Consider the following 18,868-nt stretch of genomic DNA (forward strand, 5'->3'; position numbering starts at 1 on the left):
TTTCAATAATTGAGAAATCAAGTCAAATGCATTTAAGGAATTTGTCATGATTTTATTATTAAAAGATAACGTACAGATTCTAGTGGCTTGTGCATAACTTTGTACATAAACATGAAATTGGTATCTTCATTGGACAATAACTAACTGTTGTGAAAGTTTACAATCCAATGAACTGGCAGTGATATTTTCTTTTACCTAATCACATTGGGCTGAAATATAAATGTTTTTTTTTTTTTTATATTCCCCAAACTGGTAGCAGACACCAGTATATTACAGTTACATGGATGACCTGTGTGAATATTCTTTATATCATTATACAAAGTGAAAAATGGCAACTTTTTTTAATTGATCCCACTCATTTCTAAACTCTAGACAAATGCAAAAAAACTTTCACCCAATATGTATGAATGGACAGTAATAACATTCAAATAAGTCTCCTTATTTGGGTCTAAGATTGCTTTAAAAATACAACAAAATAAATTATGTCTTGGTTGTATTAAAAATTTGACTACATCTGATATATTGGTCAATAGCAATATAGGAAAAAGCCAATTGTGACTAAATCCGCCATCAGAACAGATTTAAATGAAGAGGATTGGAGGACAAATATATATTGTGCCTTCCAATAGGCTTCTCAGTGTTCTGTTCCGCCCACATAATGACAGATGGCGTCATAGTCGAGAGCGAAAACCTGTTCTTCGTAACGGTCCAGCTGAACCATGACTCTACACTTATCTCGGTCTCGCTTCAGGATACGGCCCACCTGTGAAACAACACAATCTCTTATCAAATGCACTGTATTACATTATGCTTCTGGGGCAGAAATGCACATCTCTGAAGTTTTACGATTAATGTGGCTACAAAAATCTGCCAAAACAACGTATCTCGTAAGGAAGCGATATTTACATGCCTAAAATGCTATCTAGGAAGGCAGATCACTATGAAACATGGCTAAGTTGTCCAATACAAGCAAGTCAATCTGAATACCTGTCCTCTGTGTTCTCCAAGAACCACCATAATGGAGTCGGAGTCATGCTTGGGTATAATGGTCTCCAGCATCTTCTGTCTAACATCTGAGCAAAACAAATGAGTACAACTTGCCATAAGTTATCAGTCAATTAAAAGCTTCACTGTTGTATTGCTACTTATCCAATGCACTTATAAGATCAGCGTAAAACTCTGCCATACCGTCTAACAGTCTTCCCTCTTCTGTGCGACACACACAGGTGTGGGGTGTCAGGACGTCCTCAACTCTCATCTAAAAGCACAAAACCAATTCAAGCAAATTAAATGACAACTTCAATTAACACTGCATAAAAAAGGTATCACAATAATAAAGATGAATAAATCTAATAAAATAATGCTGAGAGCTCCTACACTGTTTACATTTACATGTGATTTATAATTAAACTACAATGGATTTTTGGGTAGTCAAGCTAAAGTATTCTTCTGTCTGTCCAAGTATACATGATGATGACACAATGCTTAATCGAATATTTGAAGGAAGGATGTCAGCTGAAGAAGTGTCATGGACGTTTTTCCAATTGACCAGATGGGTCATATTAGCGTGCAAAACTACACAAAAGAAGCCAGCCATCTGTCTTATGGAACGTGCACAATGCTGAGGCCAGTTGTGGTTCGATTAAACTTGAATAACTGCTAGATGATGCCAACCTAGCAATCGCATTATCAAGGTCTGCTTTGCAAAAATCAGACCTGCATGATTTCGGCTGAACTAGCGCAAACTACACGAATTGCAGTCGGTGCCCTGTGACTAACAGTCTTGTTTTCCATCATGCTGATGAGCACACTACATGACCGATCGCAGACTGGGTGCATCAACAACACAACCATTCATTCCTGACTGAGACCATGTGTACACCTGGTATTGAGATGCATTTTAGGTGATCCGATCACAAATGTACAAGTGAGACACATCACCATTAATCCTGGTCATCTCTTTTGACACTTGATTTCGAGGGGTGAGTCTAAGATTTCATGAGGAAATACATCAATCATTATGTCTGTTTTACTGCATGATAATTAAAGGTGCAGTATGTAAGATTCAGAAACCCTTGTTATTAATGACACCTGTGGCCGTTAAGTGAACAGCAGCCAGCTACCTGTTGCTCGTGCTCGTGTACACACTTCATAGGGAGCATCGACCAAAACAATGACATAACGTACAAAGAGACTGAACGTGATTCATCGACACGATGCTGACAGATGTGGTAGCATAATTAAAATTACACAGTTCTGATTGTTTTACTACAAACTTTGAGACTGTATATTATATTTGACTCTCCAGTGCTGGAACAGTGCTAAAACAAAGTGTGGATATAGATCTGACTATGCGAGACTGTAGTTTGAAGTAATCACAATTCAGTATTGATGTGATTCCATCACAACTGTCATTTTGATATATCGATGCGCTATAGTTTTATAATAATAGAATGTATATATTTTCTGTATAACCAAGTTATGTTACACTAATGTATGGAGCTTTTTACATTATCTTGAACATTGTCTAGCATTCATTTCATGTGTTATTGTAGTTTACCTTGCTGAATAATTACAGATTAATATTGTTTATGACAGTTACTGTGCAGGCAAGATCAAGTTAGCTAAAATTACACAGATCAATCCTTATGGCACTATATTTCACATGCTTTGCAGTTATGCAAGCTTACCTGTTCAATAAGAAGAACGGCAATTCAGGATCGGTTTTAAACCCAAAACCGAACGAAGGTCCCTCCAGGAATCAAATGTCCTGCCGATGTTCACTCTAGATTTCTCTCGACCACGATCACATTCCCGCTTAGCCAGACTGGATTCAGTAGATAATTTTTTTTGTTTGTGTAGGAGTCGGTGTTGTGCTGTGAGTCGGCCGTTTGCTGGATTCCATCTCTAAGATAACGTTACCTAGTGTTGCAGTTTGTTGTCACTGTTGAATAGCGCTGTCTGAAGCAAGGCTCTCGGGAGCGCACATAAACGTCACATCCTTTGGATTTTCCCGGCAAAAGCGACCCGCTCCCTTCGCATAAAAATCAGTCTACAGGCTTTAATAGGCAACCTAGGAAGTCTGCGAAGGGCTCATTTTTTAAGTTGCGTTACAAGCCGTTCACACATTGGCAAAAAAAAAAAAAAGGTGAATATTACATGAAAATTGTTACATATTGCACCTTTAAGCGCAAAAAAGTAAAAGAAAAAGAACGTGCTAAAAACGGCACAGTTTCTCTTAATTATAGGTAAACATGATGTTTAGAGCACAATTCTGAGTTAGTGCATGTTCATGCATTCGCTTTTTTTAATTTTCTGATGGTACACTTATTTTCACTTTAAATTCACATGTAACAGTCAAAAAAACAGGCGTTCCAGCTGTCTTCAGTGTCGTCCCATTACAGACGGATTGCCCTAAAATGCATCTTAAAATTAGGATAACGAAATTAATTCACAAACTCGCACAGTTTATTTTTGATAACATGTCTACAAACATGATAGAATGGCTCTTGCCCGTTTTCACGCTTATTTGTAAAGGAAAAAAGAAAAACAGCTGAAAATAACAAAGACAGCGTATGGAGATGTGGATGATTTTATTCTATTAACTAATAATTTATATCCAAGGTATCCAAATACCTTGCTCTCCTCTTGCGCTTTCTCTATATTTCATTGGCTGTGGCTCATTGTCGGCCCCTCGCTCATCGGGACAGTGCGCACACCTGACGACAATACGTCTAGATATCAAGCTGTTTTGAAATCCGACTAGTCTCAGAATGTCGCAGGAGTGCACACACTATAAGACCATTGGTCATGAGATCTAAAACTTCTCGTCACGGACCAGTCGCCGACTCCAAATATCAAAGGAGATGAGCAGGAGTCATGTAGTGTACACTAGGCTTAAAGCGTTTATATGACGTTTTAAAAAGACAAATTATTGTTTTAGTCTGACTGAAATGTAACTTTTAAAGTGCATGTAAACATAAAGAGTATGTGGCAAAAGTGAAGTACCTTTGAGTTGTAGTATTTGCCTCCTTTGAATAATTTATCTATAAAGCGCACACGGAGGTCCCTTTGGAGCCAAGAGGGGGCTGGGGGGGAGGGCCGGGACTCCTTTGCCGGGGGAGGCTTATCTCTGACATCAGGGAGGAACAGGAAATTTAAAGATTAAATAAAGAATATATTACAGTTATACTGAATACTGAGTTTTTGCATAGGGATTTTCAGAAACACTAGAGTGTCACGTCGGAATGATGCCACATTTAAAATGCAGCATAAAGAGACAACTTACCTGTCTGCACTTGATTCTCTGTGTTTTCTTTTCTTCTGATCTCTGTCCTTCTCCCTCTCTCTGCCTCGATCTGTTTTTCCTCTCTCATCTTTGCCGTTTAACTGCTGTTCTCGTTCTTTCTCTCTCTCTTTATCTTTGTGTGCTTTGCTTAGACGACCTGGTAAACAAAGACAGATCAAAAAGTTGCTGGTAAGTCAAGTATTTCTAATGAATACTAGAGTAAAAATCAAAAATCAAAAATTCAATGGTGTTTTCTACGATTAGTTTCTGGGTATATGTGCTAGTAGTACTTGCATGTGTACAAACTGACATGATAAATGTGTGTATTTCAGACCTCAAAGGTTCATATTACAAAAAAATAAATGGTTTAAATGTTTGAAACCAAAAAACTTGTTTTCACACGAGCTCAAATTGCACTGAACACAGTCAAGCCATTCAACTTTGATTACTGGTCTCAAGTCAGTTTAAAGACAACATGATGTCACCCTATTTCTTAAGAATAGTGCACATTTTTCTAAAGCAAAAAAAATTCTTCATAATTGTATTTTTATTTATCAAAATGTAATAACTATTTCCTCCTCTAAACAACTTTATGTGCTGTACTTTTTATGTAACCAAGGCAACACAGGTGGGGGAAATATAATACCCAACAATACCATTGCCAATTTTTAACGATCCAATCAAATCCTGATGAATAAATGTTATCCCCCCCCCCCCCATACCATTTCAGGTTACCTTTAAAAGAATATTCAAGAGGGACTACAGATGGAGAAGCACCAGTTTTAAACATATTTGATTTGGGTTTAGAATAGCTAGAAAACTCGAGTAGATTTTACAGATGCTATTATATGCATTAACAATAAATACTATTGCAGGGGAGATATTTGACAGTGGAAAAACCATAGACAAACCACAGACAAAAATAAACATAAGAACAGATTTACTTAAGTCTTTGCTGTATTTTTCGTACTCCTTGCGTGTGACTAGTTTTAAAGAGTGCTGAATGATGGTCACCGTCTTGCCGCCAATGGCAAGTTTGACAATAGCTCTGGCATTATCTGGATCCAATCCCTCTATCTGTGACAGAGAAAGTGTGAGAGTAAATATGAGACAGAATGAGTAAGTGTTGAGAAAGACAGAAAGAGACAGAGCGAAAAACAAAATTAGGAAGACTTAAAGGTGGTAGACACTAAAACTATTCTATTGCGGTCCAATCACAATGACTACTATTAAAGAAATATTCCGGGTTCAATACAAGTTAAGCTCAATTGATAGCTTTTGTGGCATAATGTTGATTGCCACAAAAAATCATTTTGACTCGTCCATCCTTTTCTTTAAAAAAAGCAAAAATTGAGGTTACAGTGAGGCAGGTACAATGGAAGTGATTGGGGACCATTTTTGGAGGGTTTAAAGACAGAAACGTGAAGCTTATAATTATATAAAAGCACTTGCATTAATTCTTCTGTTAAAACTTGTGTTATTTAAGCTGTAAAGGTGTTTAAATCATAATTTTTACAGTCCTTTTAGGGTTTGTTGACATTACATCATCATGGCAACGAAGTTGTAAAATTGGCTATAACTTTACACAGAAAAGGTTAGAAGTGATTTCATCACATTAAAATCATATTAACAAACATATTGTTTATTTCTTGTGGCTATACTTTTGAAATAGTGAGTATTTTAATGTTTACAGATTGCTCCATTTACTTCCATTGTAAGCACCTCAATGAAACCCAGATGTGCTTTTTTTTTTTTTTTTTTTTTTTTTTAAAGGAGGAACGAGTCGAAATGAATTTTAGTGGTAATCAATATTATGCCACAAATGCTGTTGAGCTTAACTTGTATTGAACACAGAGTATTCCTTTAAGTATTAAGGGGGAAAAAAGATCATCTCTGAAGACAGCAAGATATAATGTTACATTTCCATGTTTTACATTAATGATCGGAAGGCAATGGTTCCAATGTCTAGAAAGCAGGGTGGACGATATATGCTGATAAATAGATAATTTAATGATGACAAATGAGACTTACATAAAATTGACAAAATGAAAACATCTGTAATTTGACAAATGATTTAATACATTTTAAAAGACCCTGTTTGTTTTGAGCGACCCGTCTAGTCTGACACAACAACACTGACTCAACAATGCCGTGAGCTGGGGGTGGGACTATTAGTTTGATCAACGGTAGGCGGGGGGCATATTCGGAAGGCTGTTAAAAAATTACTTATTTTTGCAATTCCGTTCGGTGGCGCAGAAATGACCTACTTCAGCTTTAAAAACAGAAAATGTCCTTTATCCATTGACAAGGTTGACAGTAGATTTTGGTACTGACACAAGGGGGAGCTAACAACTTCCTTTCGCCATGTAGACATGGTCATTGTAAAATAATCTCAAAATGGCCAAATATTGACTGATAAACATCTCTGGTCGATATACTGTCCAATTACTTCTTGTGCTTTGCTAATAAGTAGACACTGTGATCCATCTTATGTCATTCAAACACTTCCAACTTTCAGCTGTTTCATACTGGTTCATCAGTAATATGTCATGAATGAAGTTAGACTCACCTTTCCATACAGGTCTTTGTGTGCTCCTGCCAGGACCAGAACACATCCTCCAGGTCCCAGAACCAGAGCCTCCTCTTCCTGCCCCCTCTCTTCACCAGGTTTAGGGGGCCGTTTTGGACGACCAGGCTCTAGGTCTTTAATGGCAGAGCGATCAGCACCCAAACCCATCCCTTTAGGCCTTAACTGATGCTCTATGGGCTTCACATCTCTAATGCAAAAAGAGAAGAGAAGAGAGAGGGACAGAGGAAGCAAAAGTTTTAGAGTAACAATAAAGACACATCTTTAATAAAAACCACAAGCTATTTTTGGATTGTTTTTTAATGTAAACATGAAGTAGATGGGCAATGCATCTTATAGATTCTTAGAATTGAGGGTGAGTAAATTATGACAGAACTATTCCTTACAGATGGCATGTCAACAGTTTAACGTGTCTTGAGACACCTGCGTACTGTTCCATTTCGCTGTACTGCATCTAGCCCTATATTTACGCAAGAATGCATCCAGCGTGAACCGCCATGAACACAATCTTCCATTCATCTGTGTGGCTGTACCCCACCCCTGATAAAGAGCAGTCTGTGTATTTCCATGTTCAAACAAGTGGACAGATGGACCCTTAAGCACAAAAGATTAAAGTGTGCTGCCAGTCTATGCCAAAGATTCCCAGCACTGGTCTGAAATAATTCTTCAATGCATTAGACATAAAATCATAATCTGCTGTCATCAATGTCTGCAGTCAGTACAATAATCCCAGCACAAGGGAACATGAGCAGATAAGACTTGCAGAGAGGACCAAACATCACATGCATTCGATGTAGTAATCAAACTATAAAGATAGATACTGCAGAGGTCAAAGGTTCAGATGAACAGGTCTGAATAAGAATGTATCTTTCTAACAATGGACAAGTAATTCGACAACAGCTCATAAAAACAAACAAACACAAAACAAAATTATTAGTATGTGCCATAAAAGGAATATTTCAAGATATAAAAAAAACCCAAATGGCAATATAATATCGCTGCAGTGTCTGATGCACCTAGACTTTTTTCTTTTTGAAGGTAATATGCAGTATTAAAAAGTAGCACACCCAAGTTGTTAGCTATGTTTGGAATATTAAACTAACATACTACTCTACTATCATGGCAGTATACAGTGGCAAGAAAAAGTATGTGAACCCTGTGGAATTACCTGCATTTATGTGTAAATTTGTCTTAAAATCTGGTTTGATCTTCATTTAAGTTACAATAATGAACAAACACAATCTGTTTTAACTTATAATACACAAATTATTGTATTGTTCATGTACATATTGAATAGGTACATCATTCAAACATTCTGAGTGTAGGTTGGAAAAAAGTATGTGAACCCCTAGGATAATGACGTCAACAAAAACTAATTAGTTGGCAATCCTGGCATCTAATTAATGAAATGAGATTGGAGGTGTGGGTTAGAGCTACTTTGACTTATAAAAATCACTCAAACATTTTGAGTTTGCTATTCACAAGAAGCATCTGCTGACGTGGACCATGCTTTGCAAAAAAGAGATCTCAGTAGACCTACGATCAAGAATTGTTGCATTGCATAAAGCTGGAAAGGGTTACAAATTTATCTTGAAAAGCTTAGATATTCATCTGTCCACAGTTAGACAGATTATCTATAAATGGAGATGATTTTGTACTGTGGCTACTCTCACTAGAAGTGGTACACAGCAGAAGGCTCAATGAAGTAAAAAAAGAACCTTAGAGTGACAGCTAAAGACTTGAAGGAATCATTGAAACTGGTTAACATATCTGTTCATGAGTCTACTATACAGAAAATATTACACAGGAAACAAGGAAGCCACTGCTTTTCAACAAAAACAATGCTGCATGGCTGAAGTTTGCCAAAGACTACCTTGATACTCCACAATACTACTGGGATAAAGTTGTGGACTGATGAAACTATGGTTGAATAGTTTGGCAAGAACGCGCAGCACTACGTATGGCGTACAAAGGGCTCCGCATACCAACATGAAAACAACATCCCAACAGTGATATACGGTGGAGGGAGCATCATGATTTGGGGCTGCTTTGCTGCTTCGGGAGCACTAGCCATCAATGAGGGAAGAATTTATATCCTACAGTATAATGTCAGGGTGGCTGTGTGCCAGCTGAAACTCAGTAGAAGTTAGGTGATGCAGCAGGACAATGACCCTAAACATCAAAGTAAATCCACTAGAGAATGGCTTCAAAAAAACAGAATCCAACTTTGAGTGGCCCAGTCAGAGCCCAGACCTTAAAGGGGTCATGAAATGGAGAATAACATTTTCCTTAATATTTAGATATACAAGAGGTAACTGTACTATAAAAACATATTGTACATTTCAAAATGCAAAACTTCCTCCCCAGTCTAAAAAGAGAACTTGTATAGTTACCGCTAGAGATGCACCAAGTACCAAGTAACTAGTTTTGGGTATCGGCCAATACCGATTACCGATACGAGTGGTTTTGTGTTTGTAAACATATGCCATTCTATATGCATTTGATATCTTAATATTGCCAATATTAGCGTTTTCAGTCATTAAAAATGACAATTCAAAACTGTTTTAATAGGGTGTAGCTTACCTTTAAAAGTATCCCAGCTAACACTTACGTGTTATTTATGCTTTATCGTTGTTGTTTTATCCATATTGTTCTGCACATTCACGGAGAGGACAGTGCAGCTTTAGTATTGATTGATTGTTCTCGATTTGTTATATTGAGCATGACTGAGTTCGACGTCTGTTTAACTGCTTTACATACTGTGCTGTTATTGGGCTGAAGTGACAGACAGTAACTCCCATCACTATTTCTAGCTTCATCTTTACACGTAACATGATTTTTTTGAGTTGCGGTGTTTATGGCAACAATGACCGTCTGGCGTGAGCCTTCAAGGATAGTATAGAATAGCTTAACGCGGTGGTCCCATAGACATTCTATGGTGGTACACTAGCGAGGAGACAAGAGGCCGTTCTTTTTGAATGGATGTTGATGGAGAAAATGCTTCATGACGTTGAATGAACTGCTTTTTGTGAGGAAACAGTTCATCGCTTCATGAATTGACCACCTGTCCGCTAATCTTAAACATGATTTACACTAAATAAACTGTTTGGCGTAAACTATGAGGTTCATATGATAAAATTGCGATTTATTTAGAGATTTTACAACATGTAGGGGCCAGATTACGGCTGTCTCCATTCATTTGTATGGTATCCATAAACGGTGACTTACTGTCGTAACACGCTAGTTGACCGTTACGCTCTCTTCTATGATAGAACTGTGATGGTTGTTCAATATAGTATATAGAAGATCTCTGGCTCGAGTCTGATCATAGCGCTCTTTTTTTTCCCCTCCCTCAAACACAAATGTGCTGAGAGAGAAGGCGGATGAAATGAAAACTCGCATTAGTTTCAAAAGATTTCTCTTAACTTTCTTGCTGTCTTTTATCTTTTAAATCAAAATGACATTTGGAATTATCCGTTAAAAAAATCCTGGATGACTGGCAAGCACTTGGGAATGCGAGCTCTCGCACCGCAGACATGGGAGAGAGAGAGAAGGTGTGTGCACCTGAGAGAATCCACATTTATCAGGTAAAGATGGATAAAAAAAAAAAAAAAAATACAACTGATGTTCTAGATTTAAATGGTTTAAACACATTAAAATGTTTCTTTTGTTTTCAAACTGCTCTTAGAAGCACTATGCACACATGTGCAACCAGGTCATTATATTAATGTACTCGTACTTGGAAATATGAAATGATGACACCAATATTTACCCCTCCGTATCGGCCTGATACGAGTACTATTGAGTAGTACCGGTGCATCTCTAGTTACCACCCTGCTGAAACATCTAGTTTTGAAATCTCTATGTTCGTGATGTGGCAAGACATTGCTCATTTGTATTTACACATCCCACAGCATGCGTTATCACACTCTTGGCCCCGCCCACTGGCGCGCAGTTTGAGAGAGCAGGACAGACAGGCCTAGTGTGGCTAACTATTCCTGAACACCAAAGGGGACCCATCTGGACTATTTGTAATTATTTTTAAATATTAACATGAACTACACAGACATCTTTGACCGCTGTCATGTATCTCATCGCTTTTAAAAGACGCGGTGTTAAGTTACAACTCTGAAGAGGAGACGACATTCTCTTTCATTCAGCTGCTCTGCCTCTTGTTGTTTTGAGCACAAATGTGTCATGGATGCCTTCTTATCCCATCTGCGCTATTTTGAATTGTTAGTGTTTGTATAGATACACTAAATGGATGTCTTTGCCCGTTTTGATGTGTTTCCGGCAATGTGCGCCTCAGTGAGCCTATGTGTGTGTGTGTGTCAGTTCACCGTGCTTTGGACTATGTGTGCGTTTTTTTTAATCATATCAGCATGGATTGCTTGTGAACTAGTCATAATACGATTTAAGCTTTGCAAATGAACTGTTATTGAAGGATGGGTCAGATAAAAACACTTGGAAACAGTAAGTAAACTGTTTCATTCATGAATATTTCAAATGTCATAACTTTGAGTTTATGGTGCTGAGAATTAACAGTTGTGCTTGAGATGAACAGTTTAATATATTCGGATGCAGTATGTTGTGTGTGTTATGTGTAAACCCTGAAATGTAGTTTTTATATTGTTGTGGAGCTGGTTCATTTTCTTTAGATTGAATTGAGGGGCTGCATGATGTTAGCCAATTATAACAGTGGGCATTTACGTTGAAGTTTAAAGGAGACGCTAAGGCCAAAACCAAGCATTTCAGACAGAGGGCCAGAGACAAGGTGGGAAATGATCATACATTACTAAATTATGACTGTTTAACATTATCAGTGGACCTCAGGGAAGATCATAAAATTATTTTTAAAAAATAGCATTTCATGACCCCTTTAACCCAATAGAGATGCTGTGGAATGACCTCAAGAGAGCAGTTCACACCAGACATCCTAAGAATAGCTGAAGCAGTTCTGTAAGGGAGAATGGTCAAATTCCTTCTGAACATTGTGCAGGTCTAATCGGCAGCTACCAGAGACGCTTGGTTGAGGTCACTGCTGCCAAAGGAGGATCGACCAGTTATTAAATCCAAGGGGTCACTTACTTTTTCCACAGCACTGTGAATGTTTAATGGGATGTGTTCATTAAAGACTTGAAATATTATAATTGTTTGTGTGTCGTTAGTTTGTGTGGACATTGTGTTTGTCTACACTTGTGACTTTATCACATTTTGTGACCAATTAATGCAGAAAACCAGTTAATTCCAAAGGGTTCACATACTTTTTGTTGCCACTGTATTTCAGTTCTTGGATTTGTTTTTTGAACCATGTTATCTGAATTTTAATTTTCTGCTCCATTTCATCCAAAAATGTATTGGATGTGCATATATAACCAGAGTGTTTTTGAAATATCTAGGTTCAAGATCTTGAAAAGCTTATATCCATTTGCTGTTAAGGAATAATCTAAAGGGTGCTAGACAACATGCCATGTAAATGTTCTAAATATTCCTTTCAAGTTGGAGCAACTCATTCCCCAATCATTTTAATTACAACTTTAAATATCATTAAATCAAATAAAAAGGGAAGTGCTTACTGTTTAAATGTGCGTCCGATTCCCTCTCCTTGCTTCCAGCCCATTCCCTTCAGCATCGCCATCCCATAAGCCTCCACAGGAACACTATCATAGTCTGCCTCTGTGGACTGAATGAGAATGGACATCAGCTCTCTATTCAACACACACACACACCACACTCAAACATTACCACTGAGAAATCAAGCACAGGCTAATGCACACAGATTTACAAATCTATCAAAAATAAATTCAGACACTGATACACAAACTGCTGATTAGAAATACACACCTCAACCTGCAGAGGTGATAATTAGCTGAAATATTGCAGCTTCTCTTCATGCATTTAAACAAACAAGCTGTTTGATTGGCAGTAAAAATCACTCATAATGAATGTGAGTCATGTCCATGTCTAATCAAGATAGCTTGCGGTCTCACACAACAATCTACAAGTGATGGACTGGAGGTGTGTGTGAGAGAGATTATGCAGAGTAAGCTGTTTGGATGCGGCAGGGGAGTTTTTCATCACTTATTTCATTAGCACACGCCCTTATACTACACACACACATGCATACATACACTATTTAAATGTAACAAGAGTACTGCATGTGCAATGACCTTGAACTGCCCTGTGCTGACACCACATTTGGCCACATTACTGGACAACAGCTCGAGTAGCACGGCTGCAGAACATACACTGGTATAACACTAGAAAGTTAAAATACACTTTGCAAATCAATCATCAACTACGATTTCATTTTAATCCTCAGCATGTGCACACACTGATGTGGCCCAGATTTGCAACAATAAATTGAGAGGGGTCTATAAATAACTATTTTAGTAAATCTGTATCTTTATTTACTATTGATAACAGCAATAAATTAGCAAGCACAGATAGTGCAGTACAGATAACAGAGATTTAAAACTAACATTTTACAGACTGGCATTAATAGACACTTCTAGAAAAAGATGAAGTGATTATTATTTACTCTGTTACCATATGTAGATCTATTCCCCTGAAAAGTGGCTCTGTGGTGCTATCAAAACATTGCTCAATTTGCTTGAGTCTCATGACCAGCTCAACACTGCAATACTGGCACAACCAATGGCGAGAATTTGGGAGGGCAATTATTTTTGCAATTCTGTTCACAGATCACACTCAAGGCTGGTTCATACTTCTGCTGTGAACCTATGACATATGCTCTGCATAGTGGCCAATGCATTGGTTTGCATTTATAGTTCTGTGTTGGTGTGTATGCATCGTTTTGTGAGTACACAGCCAAAAATGCTATTGTATTGAGAGAAAATGCCTTAATTTCTAAAATAACTGTACATTTCATAAATAAACAAAGGCACTGCAATTCGTATATTCAATGGTATTTATTCAATTATTGAAGCATTAAAAATGAGTTCATCAAAGTATGTAGTATTTAAGTGCATATTATTTAACATACATGTTCCCAGGGAACACACAAACTGATAAAATGTATACCCTGAATGCACTGTAAGTTGCTTTTGATTTTTGGCTTCTGCCAAATGCATAAACGTAAATGTAAATGTACATGTTGCCTGCAATGCAGAGACAGTAAATCAGGCACAGACTTTATGCTTGCTTTTGAGTCCCTTAAATATTAATAAATAAATATTGTGGCATACTTTGATGCTCCGTGCTGAAAACAAAAAAGCAGCTCCGTGCTGCTTGCTTGACCAACACACAATGGGTGTTGTTTTAAAGCTTAGAATCTTTACTAAGCATTTAGGTAAAATATTTTTTAATTTGATGACAAACTAGAAGTTTCCCATTTTCATAATGAAATATGATTATTTACTGTACACCATACTGTCAAACATACTGTCAAAACATCATGCAGATCGGAAAGGTCTTGAGTAGAATACGACAAGTATTGTTTCACTCACATACCTGATATACTGTATATAGAGTAAAAGACCAGAGGAAAAAGCACAGAGTTTATAAGTTGTAAACAGATGTGTCTTTTGTCATGTTTTCGCTTGTTCATGAAATAAACAGATTATAAAAATGAAAATGTCCAAATACAATGTGGCACATTCACTGATCAGTGGATACATACGATGCATAGATAACAATCTTTTTTTTTATCCCCTTTTCTTCCAATTTGGAATGCTCAATTCCCACTACTTACTAGGTCCTCGTGGTGGCACGGTTACTCACCTCAATCCGGGTTGTGAAGTCTAAATTGCCTCCGCTTCTGAGACCGTCAATCCGCGCATCTTATCACGTGGCTCGTTGTGCATGACACCGCGGAGACTCACAGCATGTGGAGGCTCATGCTACCCTCCGCGATCCACGCACAATTTATCACACGCCCCAATGAGAGCGAGAACCACTAATCGTGACCAGGAGGAGGTTACCCCATGTGACTCTATCCTCCCTAGCAACCGGGCCAATTTGGTTGCTTAGGAGACCTGGCTGGAGTCACTCAGCACGCCCTGGATTTGAACTTGAGACTCCAGGGGTGGTAGTCAGCATCAATACTCGCTGAGCAACCCAGGCCCCAGATAACATAATCTTGGAGAAAATGCGCCACTACTTCAGATAAATTCTAGTCATGCTGGAGGGCGGTCTCTGGTAGCACAGCAGACCAATCACAGTTGTTATGGTCTGCGTTGACACACGCGTTGTTACATTTCGCAGAGGTGAACGTCAGGCTATGGCGTAGGTTTGACACAGAAGTATAAATCGGCCTTCACAAGGAGCAGTTTCTAGACATTTCAATATTTTAAAGCCAAGCATAATTGGAAACTTTTATAATGAACATTGAACTTTCCCATATTTTTAAAGCTTTTAATTTCCATTACTTTTCCAGGCCTCGAAATCCCAATAAAAAAAATTCACTGATATTTCCAGGTTTCCACAGACCATGGGAACACTGTACCTGACAGGTACCAGTGAAATAGTTGTCCTATTAAATCACACTTGTCTCTGTGACAGCTCTAGTCTCTGTAAACAGCAATTTTACTGTTTTTTAGCAGTTAATAAAACTTAGCTAATCCAAGAACACACTTTTGCATTTGGAGGACGGGGTTTTGGAGAGATAGCTTAGGGTTGAAGGGATGGGAGCAGTCTAATTTAGTAACAAAATCTAAATCAGTGACTAAATGAGCAAAACAGTTGAGTTTAATTACAGAACCTTTATCGTTTAGAACTTAACTCATATTCACAGTATAGTAAAATTGTGGAGTCGTGGACACTAATATTCAGATGCACCAATACTGTATATAGTCGGTTTCACACATGCAGGTCTGTTCTGATGTTAGCTGCTGCAGAGATCAGCATGAGTCACAAACCAATGACACAGATCAACTGAACAGTCCTGTCTTGGTTCTACTAGAGAGCACACTACTCTCTCATCCTGCCTTATAACCTCACACTTATTCCTAATCAAACCTAATCTCTAAAGTAGAATCTACCCTGCTTATTTTTTTTCCATTTAATTCATTACCATTTGCTATGATGAGCTCAGCACTGTTATAAATGTCAGACACCGTTATAAACGCCTGAAAAGACCTCAAAATGGGTGGATTTGGTGTCTAGTTCTCAGAAGACCAAGTATTGGCAAAAGCCATTCGGTTGTAAATGTACTAATGTGTAACTCACACAAAACCATATTACCATGCTGATAAGCAACATTTAATGCTGGCTAGACTAATTAACCCAGTGAAAAGCAAAGGAATCTCAACTTTAGCAAGAATAGGGCTGTCTGTTCTTCTATCATTCCTCTTACTTTGTATGCATCACAGAGATAGACATACCGATTCTGGTCGCAATTCCACGTTGACTTTGTCTCCATCCTCAAAACCCTGAGGGGCCTGGTTCTGCATGAGAAGAGGAATGGCAAAGTTGGGATCCGACTGTGACTCGTTCTTCCATCTCTCCTGATACTTTTGAGACTCTGCAGTAGATGTGGAACAGATCACATGCATTATTATATTATTCTTCATTTAGCAGAGGCTTTCCTATCCAAAGGAACTTATAGTAGGCTATATCTTTACTACATTGACAGTCCCTCTGTAATAAAATTCCTTGCTCAAGAATACAATGATAGTTCATAAGTCACCCCTTCTGGGGTCTGAAACTGCAACCTTTCACTTACCAGCTCAGGTCTTTAAACACCAAGCCACGAAATAAGACAAGAACACTGTTGACTGTCTTAATCTGGAAATGTTAGGTAAAAGTGGCATATACTCTCACAAACTGCGGTAAAGTTAGTTTTATGTTTGACATTCGTTTGATATTCACAATATCAAACTTAAGGTGAAACGACCAAAGTGTTACAAATAGAATACAATTAAAATTTAGATTTCTTCATTTTTTATAAAACATACAAATGTATATTCCCCAAACGGAGTCTTGTGTCATAAAAGGGATATTTTTCCGAGTATGTTAAAATTGGTGTGATGTCCTAACTTCAGATGGTTAAATTGTTTAATGGATTTATAAGCCGTGTGGTATACTAAGGACATCTGTTTATGTATGTCTCAGTTGTTTTCGCTTCTTTGAACAATGCAGAGAGTTCAATGGGTTTTATTTCGAATATCAAACATAAAACTAACTTTACCGCAGTCTCTCACAAGCACAGACAAACTCAGCAAGGCTGTGACGGAATGCTATGACCCTTACAAAAAAAGTACTGTGGCGGTTCGACTAGACCAGTGATTCCCAACCCTGTTCCTGGAGGCCCCCCAACACTACACATTTTGGATATCTCCCTTATCAAACACACCTGATTCAACTCATCAGCTCTTTAGTGGAGACTCCAAGACCTGAATTGGTTGTGTCAGAAAAGGAGATATACAAAATGTGCAGTGTTGGGTGGGGGCTTCCAGGAACAGGGTTTGGAACCACTGAACTAGACAATCATGGTATCAGATGGTAATAGCATTGTATTCTGATATATGCCAAGAAACTGACAGATTAGTATAGTCAAATATCATAGATTGTTACTTAAAGGAATACCATGGTACTTCTAAACCAAACAGCAATGGTACTGCCATTGTACATGTCCAAGGCATTGACAGAACCTTCTGGCACCTTAAGAAGATTCCTAAAAATGCTGTCTATGTAGGAAGCTCACTAGATTTTGAAACACAGCCAAGGTCAAATTAACAAATTATCAACACACCTTCTATGAGTTCTTTGACAGCTTGAGATTCCACCGTGTCCTCCTCCTGGGACGGATCTTTGGTCTTTCCATCGCCGCTCTTGTCTTCTTTCCCAGCATCCAGCCGGTTCCAGCGGTTCTTATGGATCAGCGGGATGACCAACTCCTTCGGTTTCTCCACCGGTTTGGAGCTGTAAAAACATAAGTGACATGCAAGAGTTTATGCGTAATTCACCTTCTCGTGAACCTCGTGGCATGTGAGATCTAAACAAATCGTCATACTGGTTTCAATGAGATTATCCGCTAACCTAGCTAACATTAGCCTTCAACTCACCCTTTGAGTTCCTTCCCTTCGACTTCAGTTAAAAAATCTCGCTCTTCTGCCTTCACGGGTTTCACCTTACTAAGTGTTTTACTAAAACCGAACGATATTGGAGCAGATTTTTTGCTTCCATCCTCTTGGCTAATAACATTACTCTTCAGCGATTCACGATCCAGATGCCGCTCCGGCGACGCCATGTTTGTTGTGTGTTGTTGTAGTCCTGGATGCTGGAGCAGACCGCTGGTAAATGTAGTTTCATGGATTACCTAGCTCTATACTCGGCTTGTACAAAAAATACTACTATTCCCACAATGCAATATGCTACGCAATATGCAGTTTTTCTCATTTTATTTGAGAGATTAAAAGTATTCCTCAAGCCTGAAAATAAATTATCATAAATAACTGTTCTATTATTATAAAGTTCTATTGTTTTACTTTTAATAAATCATTACATTAATTATTAATACTGCACAATAATATCCGATTCTACTCATCTTGCAGTGACCCCTAAATTAAGCACTATCTGAAGCACTATTTAATTTATAAATACAGTACTGTGCAAAAGTCTTAAGCACATAAGATGTTTCCAAAAGCATTTATCTTAAGATGGTTATTTATATCTTCAGCTTTAGTGTGTCAGTAGGAAATATACAGTAAATGTTTGACTCCCAAACATTACTTTTGCAAATAGAAAAGATTAGAAGAACAGGGAGCCCTGCAACAGATGTCATGGCCTCCACAAAACCTTCCACTGAACATCGTGTCTGTCTGAGATTACATAAAGTGACAGAAGCAATTGAAACAGCCGAAATAGATAGAAGAACTGTGGAGAATTCTCCAAGAAACTTGGAACATCCTATCTGCCAACAGGTGTACCTGTCCAGGTGTACCTAGGAGAATTGGTGCTGTTTTAAAGGCAAAGGTGGTCAAACTGAATATTGATTTAGCTTTTTTTATGTTTACTGGACTTTGTATACA

General features: G+C 38.0%; 1 protein-coding gene across 1 annotated transcript; it reads right to left on the reverse strand.

Moving 5' to 3' along the window:
* Positions 1-27: 27 nt before the first annotated feature.
* On the reverse strand, positions 28-18,111 carry gpkow (G patch domain and KOW motifs). Its single transcript, XM_051653261.1, has 11 exons — positions 17,903-18,111; positions 17,590-17,759; positions 16,220-16,359; positions 12,452-12,558; positions 6,858-7,065; positions 5,233-5,365; positions 4,289-4,445; positions 4,009-4,132; positions 1,189-1,258; positions 988-1,073; positions 28-763 (listed from the first exon to the last, which is right to left on the reverse strand). The coding sequence occupies exons 1-11, from the start codon at positions 18,085-18,087 to the stop codon at positions 635-637; spliced, it is 1,509 nt and encodes a 502-aa protein (XP_051509221.1). The 5' UTR covers positions 18,088-18,111; the 3' UTR covers positions 28-634.
* Between the last annotated feature and the right edge of the window lie 757 nt (positions 18,112-18,868).

This window comes from Myxocyprinus asiaticus, chromosome 24 (genome assembly GCF_019703515.2).
Source record: "Myxocyprinus asiaticus isolate MX2 ecotype Aquarium Trade chromosome 24, UBuf_Myxa_2, whole genome shotgun sequence".
Classification (NCBI taxonomy): Eukaryota; Metazoa; Chordata; class Actinopteri; order Cypriniformes; family Catostomidae; genus Myxocyprinus; species Myxocyprinus asiaticus.